The sequence below is a fragment of the Schistocerca serialis genome, chromosome 8 (genome assembly GCF_023864345.2).
Source record: "Schistocerca serialis cubense isolate TAMUIC-IGC-003099 chromosome 8, iqSchSeri2.2, whole genome shotgun sequence".
NCBI classification, from domain to species: Eukaryota; Metazoa; Arthropoda; class Insecta; order Orthoptera; family Acrididae; genus Schistocerca; species Schistocerca serialis.
Window position 1 is genome coordinate 562,517,831 of NC_064645.1, and position 26,943 is coordinate 562,544,773.

General features: G+C 39.0%; 1 protein-coding gene across 1 annotated transcript in view; it reads left to right on the forward strand.

Annotated features, from left to right (window-relative positions):
• The first annotated feature begins 2,821 nt into the window (after positions 1–2,821).
• The window catches only part of LOC126416134 (activin receptor type-1), an 87,616-nt gene continuing 63,494 nt past the window's right edge, over positions 2,822–26,943 (forward strand). The window contains exons 1-3 of the mRNA XM_050083673.1: positions 2,822–3,095; positions 3,227–3,438; positions 18,531–18,744. Of these exons, the coding sequence (XP_049939630.1) occupies positions 3,035–3,095; positions 3,227–3,438; positions 18,531–18,744 (487 nt within the window). The 5' untranslated portion in view covers positions 2,822–3,034. The remainder of the gene's footprint in view (positions 3,096–3,226; positions 3,439–18,530; positions 18,745–26,943) is intronic.

Genomic DNA, 26,943 nt, shown 5'->3' on the forward strand with positions numbered 1-26,943 from the left:
CTGACTAAAAATTGTGTGAGCTTTGTTCTTATAAAGACTCGCTTAAGAGTATTATTGAACTTTGTTAGATCATAATACTTTACAAATTTTGTATCCCAGAAAGCTGAGCTTTTACTGGCTATTAACTTTTTGTTGTATTTTGTTTGCATATTATTTATCATTAGCAGCATTTATTAAAATTTGCAGTTCTAATATATGCTTATGCTGTTGGGAAGCCAGTGTTTATGACCAAGGGAACCATTTTGACAATTAAAATTTAACTATTGAAAATGTATTAATTTTTACTTCAGGACCCTTGCTTATTAATACTGGTGTCAATAATTTCAGAAAAATCATGCCATCAAAAGTAGGTCAACAGATATCAGAAATTTACAGTAGTTTGGCTGTAACTGGCAATCTTAATTTGGACCACATGAAATGTTTAACTAACAATATATTTTAAGCTGATCAAGTTTGAGGTAATGTAACTACTTTATTGATAAAACGAAAAATAGCTCTTTAATTTGGAAGTGATCTCTCCTTCCGAATTTCCCTATCAGTTCATAAGATTTTCTGCATAGCTAGATGTACGAAATTTTATAATCGCAATATCTTTTCATAGTCATCATTTCTGACGAAACTAATTAGCTCATTGCAATACAGGACAGCAAACTAAACGTTCTAAGTAATAAAGTTTTGTAGGAGGAATTTATTTCTATCATTTTGATAAAGGGTTACTTTATGCTTAATGGAGAGCCTTTAACACCAGAATCTTGAAAAGAAAGTTAACAACAAAAACTTCCTGACAGATTAAAACTTTGTGCCCGACCGAGACTCGAACTCAGGACCTTTGCCTTTCGCGGGCAAGTGCTCTACCATCTGAGCTACCGAAGCACGACTCACACCCGGTACTCAATCTTTACTTCTGCCAGTATCTCGTCTCCTACGTTCCAAACTTTACAGAAGCTCTTCTGCAAACCTAGCAGAACTAGCACTCCTGAAAGAAAGGATACAGCGGAGACATGGCTTAGCCACAGCCTGGGGGATGTTTCCAGAATGAGATTTTCACTCTGCAGCGGAGTGTTCGCTGATGTGAAACTTCCTGACAGATTAAAACTGTGTGCCCGACCGAGACTCGAACTCGGGACCTTTGCCTTTCGCAGGCAAGTGCTCTACCATCTGAGCTACCGAAGCACGACTCACACCCGGTACTCACAGCTTTACTTCTGCCGGTATCTCGTCTCCTACCTTCCAAACTTTACAGAAGCTCTTCTGCAAACCTTGCAGAACTAGCACTCCTGAAAGAAAGGATGCAGCGGAGACATGGCTTAGCCACAGCCTGGGGGATGTTTCCAGATGAGATTTTCACTCTGCAGCGGAGTGTGCGATGATATGAAACTTCCTGACAGATTAAAACTGTGTGCCCGACCGAGACTCGAACTCGGGACCTTTGCCTTTCGTGGGCAAGTGCTCTACCATCTGAGCTACCGAAGCACGACTCACTCCCGGTACTCACAGCTTTACTTCTGCCAGTATCTCGTCTCCTACCTTCCAAACTTTACAGAAGCTCTTCTGCATTCTGTAAGTTAACAATAAATTTATGGAGATCTTAATTAATGAAACAATAGTGCATGCAAAGCAGGATGGTTTGAGTCAACCTGACTTGTCACATACCGTTTCCCTATTTGTGGTAGGATCAACCTCGCGTAATTTCTCTGTTAAAGTATTACAAACAACTGCCTTCTTATCTCTGCATTCCCTGCTTCTAATTTTCCACAAACAAGTATGACTCCTACACAGTTCGAAAAAGTTCGGCAGCGAACTATCTGGGAGACCAACGTGTATCTGTCATTTTGAAATTTACAATGCACACACAAACGCGAAACACCTGACTAACCAAACAGCTGACTCAGATATGTTTTAGCGTCAGATTTATGCCGAGGTACAGTCCACACTCTTCAACTTGTCTGCGCAGATGTGATTTGAACCCACAGATTTAAACAATTTCGCTCAAACTTCCAACTCCAACTGCCAGGTTTGCACACAACTCATATCTGCGAAAATCTTCAGTTCACACTTCACACGCAATGGCTTGTCTGCGCAGATGAGATGTTCGGTGACATTTACGCAAACATATCGTTGCTTTTAAACTGTTCTTCTGACCAATACTGCGCAAAGATAAGCAGCAGTCTCTCGATAAGCCACGACTCTGCCCCAGTCGAATTCCGACACGCGCTGGTAGATATTTTTCATTCATACACGAAACATAACACGAATCTGCTCACAAACATTCAGATACGATTTCTGAACGACATAACTACTTTGTGCAGTTGCGCAGAAGTACTAATCATTTGCATTGATGCATATGGTACACTCCATGCCAATTTGAAGTTTGTTTCATGACGCTTTCATGGTGTTGCAATTTCAATAGCTACAACACAGCAAAATTTACCTCCAGCAGACACTAAAGATGACGTTTCGCAACCAAACTCTATAGAAACACTCTGTAAAACCTTACTTTGAATTGCTGTGCGTACCCGCGTTATGTGTGTTTGAATCTTTCCAAAGCCGAGTAATATATTTGTAAAAAAGAACTCATCAGCGGAACTTTTCAGTTAAGATAAACAGATTATTTATGTAGTTGATAAAATATTTTAACTGCTACTTCGATACGAATAGATTATTCAACTAAACAGAGAACCAATCGTAAATATTGCCTATATTTCTTTCTATATGGTGAGTGATTCTTGATGGAATATTATCGAGTTCTTAACGTCGATTGGTACAAACTTAAATCCTATCATCTTTGACTTACAAAGACATTAGGTGGTGGCTAATGTCAGGGAGTTTGTGTTTTGGTCTACTGTGGTGTTGTTGGAGCAGTGTAAAATCAGAAATGTATTTGTGTACGGAAAAATGTAGCATGCATTCACTTTCTTAATACAGCGAACGAGGCAGTAGAATCGACGGTCCTGCGATGGGGACGTGCAGAAGTCGCAGTTTTGTTTACATATAAGAGTTTTGTTGTTGATATGGCTGATACAACTGAAGCAACATGGCTGCTGCGAGAGGTGTTTCATATTTACTTTTTGTTTTGACGGTATCACTGTGCACTGGTAAGTAGAAAGATGATGACGTAGCTGTTATTGGTATTTTAGTAAATTGCACATTTTACATTAAGTGAACGAAACCGAAATCGAGCGTAATGGTACTCAAGATTTGTGTATACTTTGTTCATTTGAACTAGGTAAACAGAATTATCCTACAATCAGTCACCTAAAAGAAGAAGGCATTGACAATGATAGTGAGGAACCTAATGAACCTCCAGATCAGCTTATTGGTGACTTTGGGAATTTTGAGTCGAAGAGACTACGGACAGATTCTAAGAAGAGATTCAAATGTCTTTCTTGTGAACCACCAGATTGTTCAGGACTGACGGAATGCCATGATGCTCTGCAGGTAATTCCATCAATTCACCTTCAAAGCAACTAGGGAAGTGTTGATATTAGCTTTTAAGTGATATAGGAATTGAATACTAATCTTGATCTACACTTGAATAGTTTCCACATGTCAATTTGTTTTGTATTGGTGTGTACTAACTGTTTTTTGGTTCTTTGTAGTAAGTCATTACTGCCGTAAAGCTGTTGTTTCAGTTTTTATAGTTGTTAGTTCGTTGTTTTGTCTTGCAGTGGTGTGGAATCACACACACAAAGTGAGAAATCAACCATAATCGAGTTGTCAGTCAACACATGTGACTTTAAGTTGAATTTTATGTCAGGTAAATACTTAAGGATGTAGAATATTCTGTTTTATTGAGTGCGTTCCCTCTCTTGCGTTATTTCTAACATCATTGTCAAGCGTTGTGCAGTACAGATTTTTTTTGCCATGAAAATCGTTCTCGACCGACAAAATTTTGTTTATGGATGCTAATATTCCAGTAAAGTGAATTGTTTCGGGTCCTTTGATTCACAGTGGCAGACCGTCTACTCTACTGTGTGTACAACAAGAAGAGAGTTACCTTAATATCGATTTGTGTAATGGATTCTCCATGTTATGAATACGGTTCTCCATTGTGCAGTCTCTGTGTATTTTCTAATGTGACACTCTACATTTATTTTGTTAGATAGCTTGAATACAACTTACCAGGAAGGTTGCCGATTTCTTAATACCTGGCTTCTCTGGGAGAATACTGTGAACTGCATGTCATGAAATAAACTGTTTGACAGTCTTTTGGCCTTTAACATTTGTACATTCTAATTCATGAACTGAAATAAATGATATTTTCTGTGGAGAGCCTCTTGCTACCTTGGTTGTAAAACTGTCGGGCAATAGCATGTTTGAACCTGCGTGATAGTGAAGTAGATCTGCTGCGTATATAAGTGAATACATTGCATAGACACGAAGAATGGGATGCTAGTAATTTATATAAGATACTGTCACCACTGTTTCACTTTTTGTATTTGAGCAAGTTCGTTTGTAATTTCTTTGACAAAGCATGGAGAAATTAGAGTTTGACAATATGTATGTGTTAGTGACTTTTATCCTTGCACTCTTTTCTTTATTGTGTCTCTTGAAATCTTCACACTAGCCTTTTCTGCTACTTCCAGGAAGTGATTACTTCGGTTTATAGGTAGAGGCCCAGGGATCGGGTTGGGTTGTTTGGGGAAGGAGACCAGACAGCGTGGTCATCGGTCTCATCGGATTAGGGAAGGATGGGGAAGGAAGCCGGCCGTGCCCTTTGATAGGAACCATCCCGGCATTTGCCTGGAGCGATTTAGGGAAATCACGGAAAACCTAAATCAGGATGGTCGGACGCGGGATTGAACCGTCGTCCTCCTGAATGCGAGTCCAGTGTCTAACCACTGCGCCACCTCACTCGGTCAGGAAGTGATTATTAAATATGTTGGCTACCAGACTGCTTTAAATTATTATTATTTTTCTTTCTTTAATAACCAAAACGCACATTCTTTAACTGATTTTCTCTCTCCTGTTTCAACTATTGCTTCTAAAGATTGAATCTTATCACCTTCAGATTTTATACTGAGGTTTTCTTATTTATTTATTTTTTTAAAAAAATTACTTTCCTTAAGACAGTTTAGCCATTTACTGTGACTATTTTACATAATTTCCTTCATCTTGCAACTGATACTGTTGCACAGCCATTTGATTTTTATGCTGTTGACAATGGTACCTGTGTGAATTCAGATTTTGTGCCCCCTAGTTGCTTGCTTGTCAAATGGATTTGTATAGTTGTCAGCACAGGGCTTGGTTTTCTGTGAGATATGTACTAAATTGCTAGTTTGCCAGTTGTTTGTGTAATAGTTTGAAGGAAAACGGGAATCACACGTTCAATAATTCTTGTTCCTATTTGTTAAAATTACAATGCCATGTCCACTGACAATGATGGTATCAAAATACATACAGAAAAAGGTTTTTGAAACATCAGTACAGAAGTAGGCAAATAAATTAAGAGTTGTTTTTCTTAGTAACTGTTTACAACATTGTGCAGAAGGACCCTGATAGCTATTTTTTAACCATTATTGTTATTCGTCTGCAGTCCCATAAGAATTTGTATTCATCTAGTTGCACATGTGTAAAGTACAGGGTGTTTCAATAAGATTCGTAGATTTCTAAAGATTATATATTCTACCTGAATGAAGGTAGAATTTTAAATTATGCATAGGACTCAACTACTAAGTTTTTAGATATAAAGGAATGTTCAATTCAAGTTATCAGCTTTGACTGCCGACGTAGGAAACATTAGTATCACATTCATTGTCTTCACCAACTTAATGAAACTGAAACCTTCCAGTCTAACCTATACCTCAGGCTAAGCTAGAAATCAGTGTCACCATAAACAGCTCTTCCACCGACGAAATTCGTCAGCTTCGCCAACTGACAACAAAGCTGTGTACATGTACAGCAAGATGTGACTTGACAGCAGCCATTAACATATTATGCAGCTGGCCAAAGCAGACGACTTGCATCGAGCATTCCTCTTGACTCAAGTGTTAGTATTCAGAAGAGCCATTCATTTTTACATGATGCATATAACCACAGGGTACTTCTTACAATTAAATTTAGGCTCAGTGGTTTTATTTGCCTTTCACTAAAGCACTTTTAGTGGAGGGCACATTGAACAACGAACATCCAAACCAGAGTTGGAGAGGCACATTGACGGGAGTCTTTCACAAACTATCAAAATAAAAAATCATGTACTGTGATATCAAATGGGCATGAATGCCCTGTCCAATGTGACATCCATACCTCTATTATGACTGAATCATTGAGACAGCTCACCATCAATTTATGCTCATGCATGCAAGTAGCATTGTAGGGGTGCTCTGTCCCGTTAAAAAATTATTGGCATGTTTCTCCAGTTGTGGAAAAAAAGTCAGATCAACATACCCAGGTATTTGATTTCTGTAGCTACCTTTTCCACAAAAAGGAATGGTCCTTAAATCTTTCTTGAGTAAAAGGCACAAATCGTGTGAATCTTTGGAGTGTGTCTATTGTGTTCGACAAAGATATGTGGTAGCTGTATTCTGCTGCATGTTCTCACATTGTGGTGGTTCTCTTTTCCACTTAAACTGAATGCAACCACTTTACTACAAACTAAGTGTGAAATAAAATACAGTAATTGTTTTCCATTTCCACATCCAGAATGAATCCATAAAGAGTTACAAATTTTGTTGGGACAGAGTGATTAACTTTTACTGTACACACAATGGTTTCTTTGATTCTGTCACATGAAGATATCTTCAGATGATTGCTGTTGATGGTTAATACCAGTTCACACTGTAAAACTTGTGTGTAATTGCCTGGTACAAAACTCTGTGAGTTGTAGTTAATCACCAGCAGAAGGCTTGTAATAGTTCTGCGTGGCTTGAACGCAAACATCACCACAAAACACCCAGACAGATGCACGAGGAATGGCGAATTATCTGCTGTCTTGTTGAGTAGACAGACTTCTGGATACTTTGTGCAAAAAAATTTTGAACGCTCTCCACATTTTACTGAGGGGTGACCTGTGGATTTCCCTGCTTATGGACAACCAGTATTTCGAAACTACTGGTGTCTTTGTTGAATGTTTTAAGCTATAAGGGATGCTGTGCCTTGTTCTCAACAGAAATTACTCCATGAAGTTGCAACTGATTTGGGCCTATTGAAATGAAGAACATATAACATCTTTTGTTGCTGTGTTGTTACCATCGTAACTTGACAAGTATTGGGTATTCTGTGAGTGAGCTAACTATACCAGTGAGGTCCTACTGGCAACTTACAACTGGTGCCAAGTTAAACTTTTAGTTTTGATGCATGAGGTAAATTTCATCACAAGCTTTTACACGAATCTCATACTAACAAAAGATTAGTGGTAATTTTCTCACACTAGCAGTAATGGGAATTAAGTCTAGATTCCTTTATTATATATGTCTGGAGAAAGTAGCTACATTCAGAGAAAGCTACTGGTGCTGCTCTCAGCACTGCTCAGCTACTGTTTTTATTTAACGTGCTAAACAAACCATTCATGTAACATTATGCGGGACAGTATGAGTTGTCTTTGTACTGCCACAAACTGTGCTGTACGCAGAGTGGTGCAGTAGTTAATGTCGCTGGTTGGTTTGCTGCAGGTCACTAGCTTGAACCCAGCCACTAGCATTTGTTATTTAGTATTTGTCATTTTGTGATGGTACTCAAAATTTATTATGTTTACATAATACATGTATATGCATATTTTGGAATAGTCATTGTTTATATAAATAGTTGTGCTCTCGGTGCTGGTTGTATGTTGGTATTGATAATAAACATGCTTTCAGTGATAACTGTTGTACAAGGTGTCTCAAAGGAAAGTTTATATTTTAAGAAGTCTCCATGCATCCATGCATGCATGACAAATCAGAGGAGAGTGTGGGTATGTTCATTGCTTGCTTGGCATTTAGGAATTCAGTTGGTATGAAGTGCTTCTCAGGAACAGACTTCAGGTTCTGTGTGCGAAAATTTTACAAACACAGTGGTTCAGCGACTGTAGTGCAGAGGAAATTTTGCAGTGATTGTGGATTGGATAATGTAAATTATGCTCCGGGTGTTCCCATTGACTGGAAATGGATCAAAACATTTGAGGAGACTGGTTCAACACTGGCCAAACCAAAATCCAGTTGACTATGGTCATCAAGAATGGGTGAATTCTCGGAGAGTGTAAATAAATGCTTTTAGTGTTAACTGTTGTACAGGGTGTCCAGAGGAAGGTTATATTTGAAGAGGTCTCCACACATGTGCAACAAATCGGAGGAGAGTCGGGATATGTTCGTGACGATCCTAACATCTCCATTAGTAAGCATGCAAGTTCTTTATATGTCCATAGATCATCAATACACAGAATTCTGCAAAAAAACCTTAAACTGCACCCTTAAAAAATCCAATTGGTGCTAGAATTAAGGCCTCAGGATGCCAGACATAGGCTGCAGTTTGTTAATGATGTGACTGAAAGCCCTCCATTTAACATCGTCATCTTATCTGACAAGGCTTATTTTTACCTGAACAGTCACATCATTAATCAAAATTTCCACTAATGGAGTGTTACGAATCCTAAACAGAAGTATGAGAAACCCCATCACTCAGCAAAGTTACTGTATGGACTGCAAGTTGGCTCAGGGGTAATTGGACTTTTTCGACTATGAGAGTGGTCGTGTAGTTACAGTGAATTTGGAACATTATGTGGAGATGTTAAATGACTTTTTGGTTCATGAATTGCAATACTTTTCTGGTTGTAAGCAAAGAAGATGGTTTCAGTGCTAAGACGGAACCATGGCACACATGTCCAGTGCGTCTATACTGCGAGTTTGTGAAATTTTCCCTGGAAAATTGATCAGATAGTCCAAATTTGAGCCCCATGGATTTTTTCCCTGAGGAGATATGTCAAATATAAAGTGTATGTCAATAATCTGGCTTCTCTAGAACAATTGAAAGAAAATATCTGCAGCAAAGTGGCAGCCATTCCAATGCATACAAGCTGAGATGTCATGCAAAATTTTGTTCATCACTTAAATAAGTGCCTTTGACTTGCTGAATTGCATTTAAAGGACATTATTTTTAAGAAGTAAATTCTGAATCTATATATTTCAATAATAAATAAAAATTTGTTGATAGACTTTGACCTCTGTTTTATTTTGACAACTTTACCTCTATTTTATTTTAAGACATAAGTATAAACTTTCTTTTGAGATACTCTGTACCTCATTGATGACTTTGCTTTTGGATTTGAACTGAATTGTGGTTATGATGTGACATTGCTTCACAGAGAAGGCAGGTACTTCAAAATATCTGCATAACAGTGGCTCCAATTAAACAATCTAAGCGAACAGGACCTGGAATACAAGCAGTAAATCATTCTTGAGGTCCATATTTCAGGAAACCAATGGCTTCCAGAACAGCAACAAGTTGGGTGTACATCAGACATGCATCAGTGTTTTTAGAGACATTTCTCAGGGCCTGATGGTATGCCTGAAAGGATTTGACTGAGTCACCGAATACAACAGGACATGCTTGGCAAGTTTTTACTTTTACTTGGACTCACAACCCAGCAGTAGTTCGAGAGCAGTGGAGATGAACTCTATAATCGGGCACAAATTGCAGGCCGAACTGAAGTAAATGTTTGGGTGACAATCAGCAGCAAATGTGCTTAGTGAAAGAACAATTGAAGGACAGGGTCCAACGTCATGTGAGTGAATTTTCGGGATGGCTGTCCCCTTTTTCAAGAAGATGGACAGTAGCCTTTTCAAAATGTTTGTATTGACATTGCAGTCTTAAGCACCAAGAAAAATTGAAATATTGTTTTTATTTCTTTTTAACAGCAGTTAGCTGTACTTGTGTCTCCACTGTATACAAAGCATCAATCATAAAACAGTGGCTGAGTGTTGACGTACACAAATGCACACACGGGTTTCTCTGTTCATTTTGATCATGTTCTTGGTTTAAATAAAACTTGGAAGCAGAAGTCTTTCATGAAACAAGATTAAAAAGATATTCATGTTCTAATGTAAAACTTGTTATTGATAATGATTATAAAGTTACAGTAAATAAAACTTGCAACACAATGTTGGTTAAACAGTTAAGTTGGTAGCCTTCATAAACAGATTACAATAGGCACAAAATCTACAGCTTGTTGCCACAAGGAGGTGTCACAAACTCAGGGGCGTCCTCGAAGAGTTAGGGTGTGTAAACTGTATCATATTAAGGAGCATCTGCAGGAGAAACGTTTACGTCTGACATCAGGTTCTAACAACCAAAAGACTGAGTGAAATACCAGTGATTCAAGAAAGCCCATTATAGAGATGTCCATCGTCAAAATTGGTGTTTTTTTGTACAAATAACTTTGGAAATGACTGTGAAAAGTCACTGTAATACAGTGCAGTGCAGAAGGAGTGTATTGTGTGCGATTTTTGCTTCGTCCCAAGGCTGACTTCGAGCCAGAATACGGTGCACTTTTTTTAGAAAGCTGTATGAAAATCAATGTCAAAGGTTGTGATAATTTCAAAGAAAACTTAAAATGTGGGAAATGTTATAGGCCCATAACACAGAATTGTTAATGATGGGAATGCATTATAGTGAAAGAATAGAACTTCTGTTGGAACTGACAAAAAAGAATGTAAAATGCAGGAACATAAAAATGGTGTTTCACTGTAATTAGAATTATGTGTGGATGTTCACATGCATAAATCTTGTAGGCATTTCTTTAAACATCTCAACTATTAATCACCACTTCACAGTACATTTGTTCACTTATGAAATTTATCAACAATCCATTTGAGTTTGACAATAACAGAAATATTCACAAGTAAAATGCCAGAAGTAAAAAAGATCTGCTTTACCCTTTAAAGAATCTAACTTTATCACAGCAAGGAGTGAAATATGCAGCTATAGAACTCATTGATGATCTACTCACAGAAATAAATGTCTGACATTTAGTGAACTGGTTATCCAGATAGCAGGAACTAACTTTGTGACCGAGCGAGGTGGCGCAGTGGACTCGCATGCAGGAGAATGATGGTTCGAACCCGTGTCTGGCCATACTGATTTAGGTTTTCCGTGATTTCCCTATATTGCTTCAGACAAATGCCAGGATGTTTCCTTTGAAAGGGCATGGCCGGCTTCCTTACCCTTCCTCCACTATGTGATTGGACCGATGACCTAAGTGTTTGGTCCCCGCCCCCAACCAACCAAGCAGCTAACTTTGTAAAAGTAGCACTCGTTATTACCTCGAAGTGTGAGCAGTAAAGGAGACTGTGGAAAATACTTTCACAGAAAGCCATGACAACTTGCTGTTAATGTCATTAAATTTGCTGACAGAGAGAGTAAGAAATGCATAACAGTGCTGACAGAGCAAGCAACGGAAGGTGCAAGTAAATATTAACAAGCAAAAGTTATGTAAGTCATGATGTGCAAGTTACTGCAGAAGGGACCCAGTGCTGAATGGGGCAAGATGCAAGTGTCTGGCCCAACAAAAAATCGGTAAAATGTACCCAGTAAATATTTAACTGATAATATAGATAATTGTCTTGTTAGCAGTTTGTGTGATATTATGAACAGTTGAAGGCAATAGTGTATTTGCAGAAACATCACTGCTTTTGTCATACACAAGTGGGCTTCCAGGCTAGCTGAAAAAAAGCTGTTGTGTATATGTTATTTTATTTTAAGTGGTTTCCAGAATTAACAAGTCATTACACACTGACCAGGGAACATACTTAAATAAAAAAGAGCATACTGTATTAGATTTTTTAATGGAAAAATGAAGCATCATAATTAAAGGAGCCTGTGGTTTATTTAGACAAACTGTGGATTCACACACTCTGCAGTCTGAATAAGTGTTGCAAATGACAGTGTTCGAAGACAGTTGTCAATCAACAGTACTAGGAAACGTTTCATTGTTGTGAATGCAGAGTTCCATTTCGTGTTTATTTCTCCTCTATGACTACAACAGGAAAACTTCGGACTATCATGTAGGAACAGAGAGAAAAAGCTAAAAGTATGTAGAGACAAGGATACCTGGACTTTTGACATTAATTAAGGAGCACTAACCTTCTCCTCCTCATTCCATTTACAAAATTTTGCAAGAAAATGGTTCCCTTCCTACTGCCATCAAGCTGTGCTGCTGGAAAAAAATATATATATTGTACACCTGGAAAGAAGACGTCATTTTTGATCTGATGATGGCATATGCCACCTGGTGATAATAGAAGTACTATAATGCTTTTAACATTATCTGCCAACAAATAGTGTAAAAGCATAGCTACCAGAGTGCCATCAATGTCTACCTTTTAGTAGGGAATGCACAGCGAGAAGGCTCAGTGTGGTGCAAAAGTATGAAACCAGCAGGCAACCATGCAACGAAAATGCACTTGTTTTTCCTGCAGTCAACTAAGCGATATTGAAATGGCTTGGATTGTGGCCTTCGAAATGGCGGGATGGTTGTTTCAGAGAATTGCCACCCAAGTTGAACATGCTGTGTCATTTGCCCAACAGTGCTGATAACAGTGGTCACGTGAACGTTGTCACACCTGTAGACGATGTTCTGGACATGCATCCACCTCAGACGCCCGCCAGGATTGTTGTATTGAAGGGCAGCAGTAGAAGATTGTACAGCCACCACAGCACAGATAAAAGGACTTGTGAGCCCAGGCATGTCAACATGAACTATTGCAACCCAGTTATTAGCAGTGGGACCAAGTACGTGCACACTCACACCCTAGCATCGAGATGCATGACTCAACTTGAGAATCACTTTGGAAGATGAAATGGTGTGCCATGGTCTTCAGCGATGAAAGCAAATTCTGCGTGCGTGCAAGTGATGATTTTTTGCACATATGACGTAGACCTGGTGAGTGCTGCCTTGTAGAATGCATTTGTCCAAGACACACTGGCCTCATGGTCTGATGTGCAATAAGCTACAACTCTCGTTCACCTTTAGTGTTTCTGAAGGGGATGCTAACTGGAGCTTGGTACGTGCAGAATGTTGTTAGATCAGTTCTTTTTCCATTTTGCAGCAGGAAGGTTATATGTTGTTCCAACAAGGTAATGCTCGCCCACACAGTACCCATGAAACTTCACACGCGTTGCAAGACATGCAGTAACCTCATTGGCCAGCATGATCTTTAGGTGTCTCCAATCAAGCCTCTGTGGGATACGGCTGAAAAGTGACTTGTGTGACATGTCAACAAACAACTCTTAGAGAACTATGTGAACAGGTCAAGCAGATGTAGCGTAACACATCCCAGGGCAGTATTCGCCATATGTACGATTGACTGGGTGTCATAGTCAGCACCTTGATTGATGCCCGTGGAGACTAACAATGTGCTAGTATGGGTGTTCCAGCGTGGGTCGATACCTGTTACCTCAGAACTGCTTGTGCTATTAATCTGTAAATGTAATCATTTCAGGTACTCGATATGCACTGTTGCAACAATGAATCTTGAGTGAATTGGAAACCTCTAAAAGGGTGTACTAATTTTTTTCCGCAGTGTATATGGACCTAAATTGTATAGAACTGGTCTGGAGCCTTGGCAAGAATCAGGTCTGCAGTCGTCATATGTTGAGTGCCGTGCTCTCAAACCTGAAAACATAACGGCTCATACTTTTGCTGTACATAAACTGTCTGTGTAATGCAGCCTGGTGAAAACTTTAAACATGACCCTACTTCGACAGCTTGGACATCGATTTTACTGCTTTTATATTCGAGCAACCTTTCTCCTGGCCTCACAAGGCTGAATGGGCCTCCTCCCACACCTTGTCAGCAAAATTTGAGATGATCATCTGGAATCAAACCCCTAACCTCCTTGTTACTAGCAAAAGTGCTAACTACTGGACCACACAGTCAGTGTGCTTTTGCTGCTGTGACATTAGCTTTTACTGTTTTGGCACTGGAAGACTAGACATGCCGTGCATCATGCCAAAAAAATACGTGGTGACTCGTGGAGGATACATACTTTGATAGACAAGGAAGCTGAAAATATAATAAAATCAGTAGGCACACATTTGAACGGAGTGTCTGCATTACTATCTGCAATTGAAACTACAGATGAATTAACAGACATAGCTGTGGGAAATATCAACATCATTGGGGGAGGTAGTTTCATGGATACTGCCAGTGAAGTGTTGTGAACAACCAAGGTGAGATGTACAAAGGTAAGTTAAAAATTACCCACAATGTTGACATAACTCTTCTTACGTTCTTCATAAAGATCTGTGTCCTTGTTTGTGTTATTGATTTGCTGTTGTGGTCCTTTATGAAAGTTTGATTATAATTCCTCGATTTCTCTTCCTCTTGTTGTCACTGCTTTGTTAGAAGTTTGCACCAAAGAGGAATATCAAGCGGTGATCTGGTTTTTGTGGTCGGAAGGTGTATCGGGGCCACAGTCCTCAGAGACATGTGACTCAATACAGAAACAGTGTCTTGCGACAACAGAGTGTTTACAAATGAATCACAAAAATAAAAATCGGTCATACAAGTGTTACGCAAGAGGAAGGAGCCGCAGAATCATCCACGCCACAGATGATGATGATGATGATGATGATGATGACATTGAATGTGCATGTTACAGTGTTCTGATTGACAGATAAGTGACTAGTGCAAGTGCAGTCTGTGCAAGATGGGTCCCAAATTGGCTCACAGTGTTGCTTAAACAAATGCACATAGGGACATATGTGAAAAACATTTGGATCGCTATGGTAATGAACATGACAGCTTCTTAGACTGAATCGTCACTGGTGACACAATGTGGCTCCACCATTACGAGCCAGGGAGTAAGTGGCAGAGCATGGAATGGAAGCATCCACAATCATCCAGCAGGAAGACGTTCAAAACCCAACCATCCACACGAAAGCTGATACTTACTGTTTTTCGGGACCTAAAAGACCCAGTGCTGGAACATTATCAGGATAGTGGCACAACAATAAACAGTTCTCATTACAGTGAGATGCTTACTGACAGGCTGCAATTCGAAGCAATCAACGAGGACTGCTATCAAAAAATGTCATGTTATTGCACGATAATGCCTGTCTACATACTGCTGCCCACACTGCTCCGGAAACTCCCTTCCAACTACCGCATGTCTGGTCCTCTCAAAAAGACATTAAGGGGCTGTAAATTCACCTCGGACTAAGAAGTTAATGTTGCAATGTGTACGTGGCTTGCTGCTCAGCTGAAAATCTTCTTTTCTGAAGGCACCAGGAAAATTGTGCAACAGTGGACCAAGTGCATTAAAAAGCAAGGGAGCTATATTAAAAAAATATATTAATGTATGTGACCTATTTATATTGCAATAAAAGGTGTAGCTACATTGTCGATAATTTTTGGCTTACCCTCATACAGTCAAATCTCGCTACAACAAATTTCATGGGACCATGAAAACTAAATTGTTGTACAAGGGTTATTGTTATAATGAGGTTTTGTTATTGGGACGCGGAGCGAGGAGCCATGTTTTCGTGACTGAGAAGTACTTTCCTGACGAAAAATAACATAAAAAGCAAATAGTGAAACACATTTTGTTCACTTCCTTTATTAATACTGTAGCTGTAAAATATCTTACTTTTGTGTACAGAAAAATTCACTTTTTTTCCCAAAAAGATTCTCTTGTGAATACTGTCTTTATCAACTGCTGCACTGAAACACTAGGCATTGAATATGCTGCTGGCTGAATTGTTTCCAGCTGATCTATTAGCTTCAGCAGAGGAGGGGAATTTGCACTTACCACATCACTATCATCATCAGAATCTTCAGCAGGCGAATTACCCTTCAATTCCTCGATGATAGGTTTGTCAGTATTTGCTTCACATACCAATGCCTCGTCATCCACTAACAAGTATTCAACTACTGAAACATCTATGGTTTTACAAGTAACTGCTGAACAAATCTCCGGATCACTTTGAATATCATCCTGCATTATTTCATCCACCACAACTTTCTCACCTACATCTTCACTTTCGGAAATTCTTACATTTTTCCAGCAGGTCACAATCGCATTTGGCTGTACACTGTTCCAGTAACAAGCAATCATGTCACAAGCCTGCTTCACATTGAAACTGGAGGGATTCCTCAACCTTCTTTCAATGTTTGTGATTACGTGTTGAACTAAATGTGAACAGTATTTTGTCTTAAAGTTCTTAATTATTCCCGTGGCTGAAGAATCAGAGTTCAGCTCGGGGGGGAAGTAGCATAGTTCAGTGTTCTTCAACGCTGGCATGTTGCTATGCGCACTACAGTTAATCACCAGCAATGCAATTTTCTTATTCTTCATTGACATCTCTATCAAGCGAAAGCAGCTACTCACTAAAAAGAGTAGACATCATCCATGCTTTGCAATTTGCTTTGTAATTGACTGCAATAAAAGAAATCACATTTATAATACGACTGTAGCAAAACATTACAGAAGAAGCTATACTGTACTGAATTAACTTATAAATTAAAGGAAGGTAAAGTAAAATGTATGTACCATGTACCCTCTTACCTGGTAAGCTAATTACACATTTTTGAAGTACCATAGGTTTGCTGATCACCAGTGGTGTCAATTTATATGTCCCTGAAGTGTTGTTGCAGAGAACAGTTAGACGTACTTTTAGATTGCTTCCCTCCTTTACACAATTCTCCTCTAAAGGCCATCATCATATCTGGATTCATTTTATAAAACAATCCCGTCTCATCTGTGTTGTACAAATTTTCAGAACTGTATTTTTCTAACAGTTTGCACATTGTGTTTTTCCTCCAAAATTCTGCATCACGTAAAGGTGCTGATTTTCCTTCATCTGAAATCACTTTAAAAATGATCTTTGCAACCATCTGTTCCTTACCTTAAAATTAGAATTGCCAAGCAACTTAGCGAAATCTAAGGCTTTTTGACATATCAATGGACCGACCATTAATTGGTACATTCTGCACATGCATCTCATTAAACCACCCAGTGTAGCACTGTCCACATCGTCAGCAGCAGCCATCATCATTCTTCTTCTTCTTGAAGGGTTAAATTTACCACATACAAAGTTTTCTTCAAATTATTTTCTTTTTTTTTTAAGGAATGTAGCTAACGTCGATCGTGGAAGTCCATACTCCCTTGCTGCATCTACGTGTTTCATTCCATTATCAATGTCTTTGAAACCTCAATTTTTGTCTACAACCATATTTGTTTCCAACTTCCAGCCATTGTCCAAATCTTAGCGAATTTCAAAGCATTTACATAAACTAAAAACATTTGCAGACCGCAAAAATCGCAGATATAAGCGTCTTGTGAGCCCAACAAAACACTTCTGTCTGCTATTGAAGCTCAACAATGGACAAACTAAACACTCATTCAAACAAAGGAGCTCTTTGACGCTTGCCGCTCAGCACAGCTCGCCCGCGGCTGTACGCTATTCTCTTTACCGCTAGAATAAATACAGTACTGTAGTATGTAGTGAAGCTTCTGGAAATGAAGTGCCACAAGTCTAGTAGCTAAATAAACAATACCTACTGCTGTAGTGAGCTTCTTAGAAGTAGGAAATAGTAAATTCCTCGAAATTTTGTCTTTGTTATAACAGGATGTTGCTAAACTTACTTCATCGTTGTAACGAAGGGTAATTAACATAGTACATATAGGAAATCAGCCAGGGCCATATAAAATTATTGCTGTACCCCGGTTTATCATTGTATTGGTAATCGTTATATGGAGGTTTGACTTTATTATATGTGCTGTTTTTGTTCTTATTCAACTCAGTATTCAGTGGTGCATACAGACATGTAGCATGTGATAGCACTCCACATGTAATACTATTAGAATGTACACTGGCACTTACTATGTCCCCTCCCTGCTTATCAGGTGTAAATATGATGGTGCTGCCATCCTGAAGAGGTTATCAGTTCACTTTGCTGGACAATATTTACATCTTTCTGTTTTCAACCTCTGTTTTTCATCATTTCCCATAAAGCAGTTCCATTGTTTTTTGTCATTGTTTCTCTGCCATTATGCTTAAAAAATAAATGTACAGTACCTGTATTTAAAAGCAAAATGCGTGAAAAGATTTTGACACATTTATTAATTTTGACACACAATTCACTGACTTCGACACACCCATCTCTAAATTTGAAAGCTGACTGAAGAACTTCAACAGTGGCAGTACCGAAAGACAATCAGTCAGCAGTAGCAACTGATGTTCACGTTGTTCAGTGTGATGAACAAAAAATAAGGCAATAAATCTTAGTGATGTTGCAACTCCTGAAAGCAGGCATGTGTCCATCCTAGAAGAACAATCTTTCCTTTTTAAGTGATGATTGTGTCATGTGAAAAGAACAAAGAATCTACAAAATTATATAGTGTTTTGCTGTGATTGAATTAAATGTTTTCATAAATGTACTACCCAGTAAGATGTTTAGATGATACACTGATACTAACTGTTGCCTTAAATGGAGGATATGTTTCTGAAATAAATTGGATGTAGAGACTCATATTCATTCACCCCAATGGGATTTAGAGTGCTGGTAGTGAGTATTAGATGAAAAACAAATCATTATAGAGCTAATATGTTTACAGTGTTGGAAATCTCGAGTCCGTGATTCTGATGGCGTGGAACGAGTTTCGCGAGGTTGTACAACTGTTCCTGACCATGTACCTTTCATTTGTGGATCATCTTCGAAGTCTGGCCATACCAAACGCCACACAGGGGGCCAGTATGCAATGGACTGCTGTGAAGGAGACTATTGTAATAATGGCTCTTTTCCATATTTAGCAAATGCAAACTTTGTTGGTGAGTAGCGGAAGTTTTTTTTAAATATACTAACTTGTTTGTGGAGAGATCATTTTAGTTATTTCTTGACTGCACATTTCTCTTGTCATAATACAGGAACAGTTAACAGAGTTTCATCAAAGAAACTTATTACATATGACCTCCTGGCAGATACACAAGAAGATAAATAAATGTGAAAAAAAATCACTGAATAGTAATGTGGAATGAAAATTCCAACTATAAGGGGTGTTCAACAAGAAACAAGCCAGAGGCATAATTACATAAACCAGTACCTATATGTTAGAAGTATTGACCCTGGCTGTTGACGCACTTGTCCAACTGTGACATAAGGCGGCGAATGTCTGTCTCATAAAATTCCCGGGGCTATGCTGTTAACGAGTTTCGCACATACAACTGGACGTCGTTGTATGAGGTGAATTCTTTGCACCTCAGAGCCTTGTTAGGGGACCAAAAATGGCGAAATCACAGGGGGAGAGGTCCAGACTATATGGAGAGTGGCGGAGAACCTCCCATTTTAATTTTTGCAGGAGGGCATTGACTATGTTGGCCCTATGAGGCTTTGCATTGTCATGGAGCAGAATGACCCCATGGATGAGATTGCCTGGTTGTTTTGATTTGATCGCTGGGCGAAGAGTGGTCAAGGTTTGCGAATAATGCTGGGCATTCGCTGCTGTCCTGTCCTGCAGGTAGTAAATCAGTAGGGGGCCATATTGGTTAAAGAAGAATGTCAGCATAACTTTTCCTGCACTCGAGTGGATGACGACGTCCAACTGTACGTGCAGAACTTGTTAACATCGCAGCCCCGGGAATTTCATGAGACAGACATTTACTGCCTTGTGTCACAGTGGGACAAGTGTCTCAACAGCCAGGGTCAATACTTCTAACATATAGGTACTGGTTTATGTAATTATGCCTCTGGCTTGTTTCTTGTTGAACACCCCTTATAGTTGGAATTTTCATTCCACATTACTATTCAGTGATTTTTTTCACATTTATTTATCTACTTATAACATACAGGTATTGGTTTCTGTAATTATGCCTCCAGCTTGTTTCTTTTTGAATGCCCTTTATACGTTAAACTTACAGTAGTCCAACTTTCCAGTATAACAATTGACAATGAATTGCAGAAAATAAGTTTTACATTTCCGAACATGATGGCTATTTGAGAAGGTGTGTTAAAACTGCAGGCAATTGGTAAAATGTGTGCAAGTGGACAGTGTTAATTGGTCCAGGAGGAAAATGTTCGTAGAGGATATGATAATCACTGTGATGAATATACAAGATGGAAAGGGCTAGTAAGGAAAAGAATGCTAAATATGAAAGAAGATAAAAAATTGTGGGAAAGAAATAGACATCTACAACACAGTAGGAGAGGGATAGTTGATCAGAGCATTAGTTGCAAAGTATCAGAATGCATGAAAAAAGGCCAATTGGGTTAGATGAGAAAAACTAGACATACGCAGAATAATAAGAAGCTGAAGTAGTTCGTATCAAAGATTAATGAGAAATAAGTTCTGTACTTCTGATGAGAAACAGCAGTTGGGTGATCTGTCCTGCAATATCTATACAATATCGTGAAGACTCCTGGTGGATTAAACCTGTGGTCTGGATCGGGGCACAAACGTGGAACATTACCTTTCGCGGGAAATGCTCTTACCGATTGCGCTACCCAGGCACAACCAGCAACCTGCCTTCACAGCTTTTTTTTCCACCTAACACCTCTCTCCTACTTTCCAAGTTTCACAGATGGTCTCCTGCATACCTATTGGAACTAGCAATCATTGAAGAAAGGATATTGCAGACAGATGGCTTAACCACAGGTGCCCAGGGCTTACCAGAGGTCTGTAAGCAGTAGAGTGCATCACACAGTGTGCAATTTGATCACTATGAAATTTCTGCTTTGCTAAGTCACTCTTACAGAATTTTGAACTGGGATATCCATGATGTAATGAACTAATCAGCTTTGTCATATGTGGCTCTCTTCATAAAAAAAAGGGGGGTGCCATATTGGTACATTGTCTCCGTTATTGTGCATTAACTGAGAATGCTTATTGGGAAGCTGGGTGTCATTTGACACTATCAAACACTCCCTTACCTCCATCCGTTTACCGAAGCAAACAGTCTCTACCAGCAAGCATCCACAGTGGACACTCGGCCGTGTGAGCTAAGATTTTGACAGCAGTTGAGATGCTGGCAGCTAAATTCAACAAAGGTATTCCAAATTAAAGAGGCCAAACTGTGTTGTAGTCCAGTGAATGTGGAAATGTTTCATGTCTGTTATACAGGGTTTGAACAATATGATGCAGGTGTGTTGTTGTGACAGCTACCATGATCAACTGCTCCACATGGCTTACAACAACAGAGGAAATAGTAGACAACAGTTTCCTACCCCAGAAGAGAAGTAGGACTCTGCAACACCTACCCAATGTCTCATGCAGTAGTCATACACAACTTTATTCTCCCTAACGTTCAAAAATTCATTCTGGAAAGTTAAAACCTGAACACAGACATGTGAGAATAGTGCTACAAGTTTTGGAAATCAGGGAATTTTAAATATGTCATCGAAATTTGAAAGAAAATTGAAAAATGTCGTTTTTGGTGAAGCAGATGAAACAATTTGTTTTACGGAGATGCCACACAACATCGCTGGCTGGGCACAGCCGAGTAGCTGCTGGGTGTTGTGTGCTCTCTCCTTACTCCGTCCTTTCCTACCGCTTGTCCCCTCCCCACTGCTCCTCTCAGCGACCGCTCACCACTAGCTGAGCAGCTGGCGACAGGAATGGCAGGGAAGCACGAGGAATGGTGTTTTTGGATCCTCAGACTATTTGCACATGTTATTCATTGCACAGATCCATCACCACAGTCTCGTTCATCAATAGCTCATGACTATGGGCATGAATAGTAAGCCACACAAGTGGATTTCTGTGACAGACCAGAACTGCATTCCGGTTCTACAGGTATCTCTGGTGGACTGGGCCAGCCTATCTGGGGCCCATTATTTTCCACTAACGTGCAGGTTCTGTCTGATCTAGTCTCTGCAACCTATACTGGCCAGGTCCATTCATGTGTGGTGTAAATAGGCAGATTTTCATGATTTATCTTTGAACACAGGACTGTGGAGCATGCTCAACAAGCCAGAGGCCACAGGCGACGGATTTCAGGAGTTGTGACTGAGGCTCACTGCAATAATGTTGTACAGTGTTGTGTCATAAGCATTTAATTTATTGTAATACATTTTTGTACTTTGACAGTAGTTAATATATTTGAGAAAAAGTAGGTATGATACTAGGAAGAAAACTGTGGCCGTTGCTGATGGTTTGTAGACTATGTACTTGTGTATTTATCGGGGGAAAAAATCAAACAATACTTCAAAAAAAAAAGGGGCATAACACAGTAGGTAATAGTCTACAGTAATGAACACAGTACAAGCAAACGTTTCATTGACCCTCACTGTAGTGTTGGTTATACAAAACTTGCCCTCCTTTTGTACTTCTTCAAAAGGGCTAAATCTTTTTAACTCATTTCTGAAATTGTTCAAGATATTTTAAATCCATCTTTGCAACTAAAAGAATATGTATATTTTTGTCACCAAGTGCTTTTTTAAAATATCATCAGTGGTCTGAAGTGACACATATTTACAATCTGGCTTGCTTTCTGGATCTAAAAACAGTTTATTACAAAAGCTGTTGATGTTACTTACGATGTATTATATCTGATTTTTGCTCACATCAGAAATGCTGTCTGCTTTCACATTTTTTAGGTATTTCCTCATTTATCACTGTTGTTTCTTTTACTGCAGTTACAATATGGATTTAAAATACTTTCGATTATTATAAAGCATCTATGGGCAATGTGGTCAAACAACTAGAGAATTTTTTTGTGAAACTTTATTTCAAATTTCTTAGCTCAGTTTTTAGTACAGTGTGGTCCACAGTTGGAATACTGTCTGGAATTGTATCAATTATCCCTTTGTACACTGTTGTTTACATTCTTGTTTGCGTACTCTTCATATGTCACTTTTGACAAACTAGGTATTTCACGATACAGTTGTATAAGTGTGGTGTGCGTACTGTAAGACCTTCGGTACACACACCATCAGATTATTTGACTTGTCGCTCTAACGAAGTAGGCGAGTGTGAGCAATATGTCTCGTGGTCTTATCGTGGCGTCCATTAGGTGAGACGATAGAAATGCCACTTGCACGCTTAGAGTAGCAGATTGACGGTGACCAACTTTAAACAGAACTTGATTAATTTTCACACACATTTATTAAAATAATAAAAAGGCATAGATATTATGTAACTTGATTCTGGATGCTGTTTACAATTGACAATCTGAAGTTCCTTTGGTCTTAGTACGTTAATCTTATTCTCACATATCTCTGATACTTGACAAAGTGTCTATTCATTTATCTTCATGACTATGTACAGGAATATGATAATCTTATTAGGCACAGACTGAAACTTGACTATAGACTGGTACAGACTAATGCAGACTGACTAATCAGAGGTCTGTACACTCGTTATAATACCTCACGCGTTCAGGTATCACTGCGCGAATGTGATCCACGAGGAGAAAAGGTTCTACGTTAGCAGCAATCTCATTGGCTGCGTTACATATTAATACGCGGATCGGCGGAAGCAGAATTTGGTCCGTCTCTAAGACAGTGCCATTTCGTAGTGCGGAGATGGACGAGCGCTGCGCCTGCGCTGTTGTGCTTAGCGGGGCGCGCTCTAGTGAGAAAGTTGTGTACACGCTGACTACACAGAACTATGTACACAACAATAAGTTTTTCGATGTGGTTGTTGGTCCAGTCTCTTCGTTAGACTTGTAGCAACGGAAACTTGCTGTCACCTGAAAACCACTCATTTATCAGTGGTGAGTTTTGAGTAACTTGTATATTTCCCTTGTTGCCATGTTAAAATTTTCTTCTTTTGGCAAAAAAAAAAAACTCACAAACATACTAATGCAGTTGTGATTGCCACAGAATCCTTGAACACTGGTTTGTTAAATGAGGACAGTTCAGATCAAATGTTTATGAAAAACTACATTCTTGGTATAAAAATAAATATACCTTGTTGCAAAGCCACACTAATTCTCATTTCACCAGCTATCTCTCGGACTCTTAAAACATTACATTATTCCATTGCAGAAGTCTACAGCTACTCATATATCACAGTAATAAGAAAATTTCGCATGTTTATCATGTAGCAAAATACTCTCCACTTTAAATGCCATCATTCATCAAAATCTTGTTTTGATATTTCGAACTGTTTGAGGCACAAGGGAGATTGTGAATATTTCTTTCTCACACCTGTGCGAGCAGAAGCGAACACATTATATACAATCCATTTTCTCAGGATTGTCTGCAGCTTGTGGTCTATCAGCTAGCATTGCTGCCTCTGGATCATGGGGTGCCAGGCTCGATTCCCGGCTGGGTTTGAGATCTTCTCCACCCGGGGACTGGGCGTTTTTGTTGTCCTCATCGTTTGGGAAAAGTAGCAAGACTGGACAGTGGGAAGATGGGAACTTGTATGAGCACTGACAACCATGCAATTGAGCACCCTACAAACGAAATATTATCATTATTTTCTCAAGATTGGTATTTTCTCGAGATTGGAAGTAACGTGTAGTTTGGGTAGACCAAGACAAACGGTATCGTTTATGGATTATCTCTGCACTTTAGGAAAAATGGGCTCACAGCTCTTGAAGGAGATGTTGTACTCTTATTTGATGAGAGTCTTAACAAGGTGTCTGTTGCGGAAAATGGGTACTGCACTCAGATATTGCCACAAAGTAAACAAACAGGTTGCAATGCACTACTTTCCATCTACATTTTTAGGCCATACCACTGCCACTGATATGTTGGACAGTTTTAAGAAAGAAACTTCAGGCCTGACTGTTACCAACATGCTTAAAGTATCAATGGATGGCCCAAATAACAACTGGGCTTTCGTGAGGGACTTACGTCTTGAGCTGAAGATTATTCATGTGGACAATGCATCAACTTTTAATGATGTGGGGTCTTTAGTCTCCACACAGTTTGTCAGATTTTCAAGACTGCAGCCCTTAAAGACTAACTGATATATTATCTGCCATGAAATTGGTATGTGATGTACAAGTTGATGATGAAGCTAGTGTTATTCCTGCCAAATAAATTAACTTAGGTCATGCTGTATGGTTTGAGCTGAGAAATTTGAAAGTGTCTGCCAAGGATATTTAAATTTTCAGAGCCGAGTGCAGGGAGTTTGTGATCATAATTTGCTCAGTCCTCCTCCTAAAGCCACTGTTGAAGTATAACATTTGTAGATACATAAGCTTTTGTGATCCAGCTGTGATAAGTAGTAGTCAGGAACTAGGAACAGTAGAATCTCAAACACCTTGCACAAATTGATACTGAATTGGATGAGCACTAACAACTGTGATTAAGTTAAGAAGGAATTCACACAATTTCTTGGTAAACAAGAATATTTGGATCTCCGTGCAAGCTACAAGAGAAGTTAGACTAGAATTAATCACTTTTGGAGAACTACCAGCATTTGCATGGCTTTCTTCAAAAGGTTCTCATTATGATTGATGGTCAAGCCATTGTAGAGCAAGGTTCTTTCATTAGTAAAGAGTGTATGATAGTCAACTAAGAAACAGAGTCAAGTATGTCAATTATATGATGACCTGAAATCAGCTGACGGTTTCTTCAAGATTTTTGTTGACAAGAGAATGGTTCTGGACTATTGCAGTACTCAAGATCAGTATGGCGAAGCTTTAAAGCAGAAGGGTAGACGGAAGGGATCCATTGTCCAGCATGTTAATGAACTGAAGGGCAGAATGTCACAGATACTTGCAGAGAGGGCCACTGAACTGAGTGGAATTGATGAAGAGATTGCTTCTCCCACAAAGAAATTTTGACTGGTTTCATTGATTGATTTTAATTGTTTGTTTTTACTTTTTATTTTTGGCAAAACACTTAGTATTGTTTGGCAGGGAAAATGTCACTGTAAATACTCCAGTACTGTCTTTCTTATTTTTGAAACCTTAATGTTATGTTATGCAACATATTCCTTTTATGTTTTCTGTTCAGTCTGATGCATTATCTTTCCTGGAAAGTTCATAAATCCTGTGCTGGACAAGGAGCAAAAACTTGTTGTTAATTCAGAGTTCAAGTTAAATCTTTAATAAAAGCAGAAAACCTTTAACTAAAGTCGCTTTTACTCACGCAACTTACCTGTTTACTTATCCTCCAGATCATAAATCTTCTAAAGGAGACAATAAAGTGGTGCTCATTCAAAATTAGAATTAAAAACAACCAATCTAGGTGGCACAGTGGTTAGCACACTGGACTCTCATTCAGGAGGACAACAGTTCAAATCCACATCCAGCCATCATGATTTAGGTTTCTCGTGATTTCCCTGAATCACGTCACACAAATGCTGGGATGGTTCCTATGAAAGGGCATGGCTGTCTTCCTTCCCCCTCCTTCCCTAATCCGATGGGGCCAACGACTTCATTATTTGGTCCCCTCCCCCAGATCGACCAACCAACTAATTGAAAACACGTTCAGAAGTGCAGAAGTCGTTACATTTTTTTGTTGACTTGCCATTTTCCTTACTCTTGACATCTCTAAATTTGTCATGAAAAATTGCTAAAACTGTGTCTGGAAATCAGTGAAAAAAAAAGGGAATTTCAATTTTGGAAGCTTGTGGCAACCCTGAATATTCACCTGCCATTTCCTCCAGTTACACAACACATGTTCACCACTTTCATAATTTCACCATTTTCATCAGAATAAAATATATGGCAGGAGTAATCTGAAACCAAGAACTTGATTCAAAACCATTACACTGTGCACATATTTTGTTTTGTCTGGTGGATCTAGTGATGTGTTTGCTACACAAATTGTCAACTAAGAAATTTCAAGATTCTCACTGGTCATTCACAAAGTGTTGTGTCAATAAGTTGGAAGTGAAGTTGCTGACATTCACAGAGTGAGCAACATAAAATCAAACCCACAACGAGACCACCACTTGACACAATTTATGAAAAACTCTCACACAATTAGTACAACTAGCAGATGTAAATATTAATACTGATTTTTGCTGCTGTTTGCCAGGTGGTTGTGTATCAGGACAGTATTACATTACATTTCATTGCAGTGCAGTAGTGCTTGTGTAAAATACTTATTCAGTTCAGGACATTTGTTAT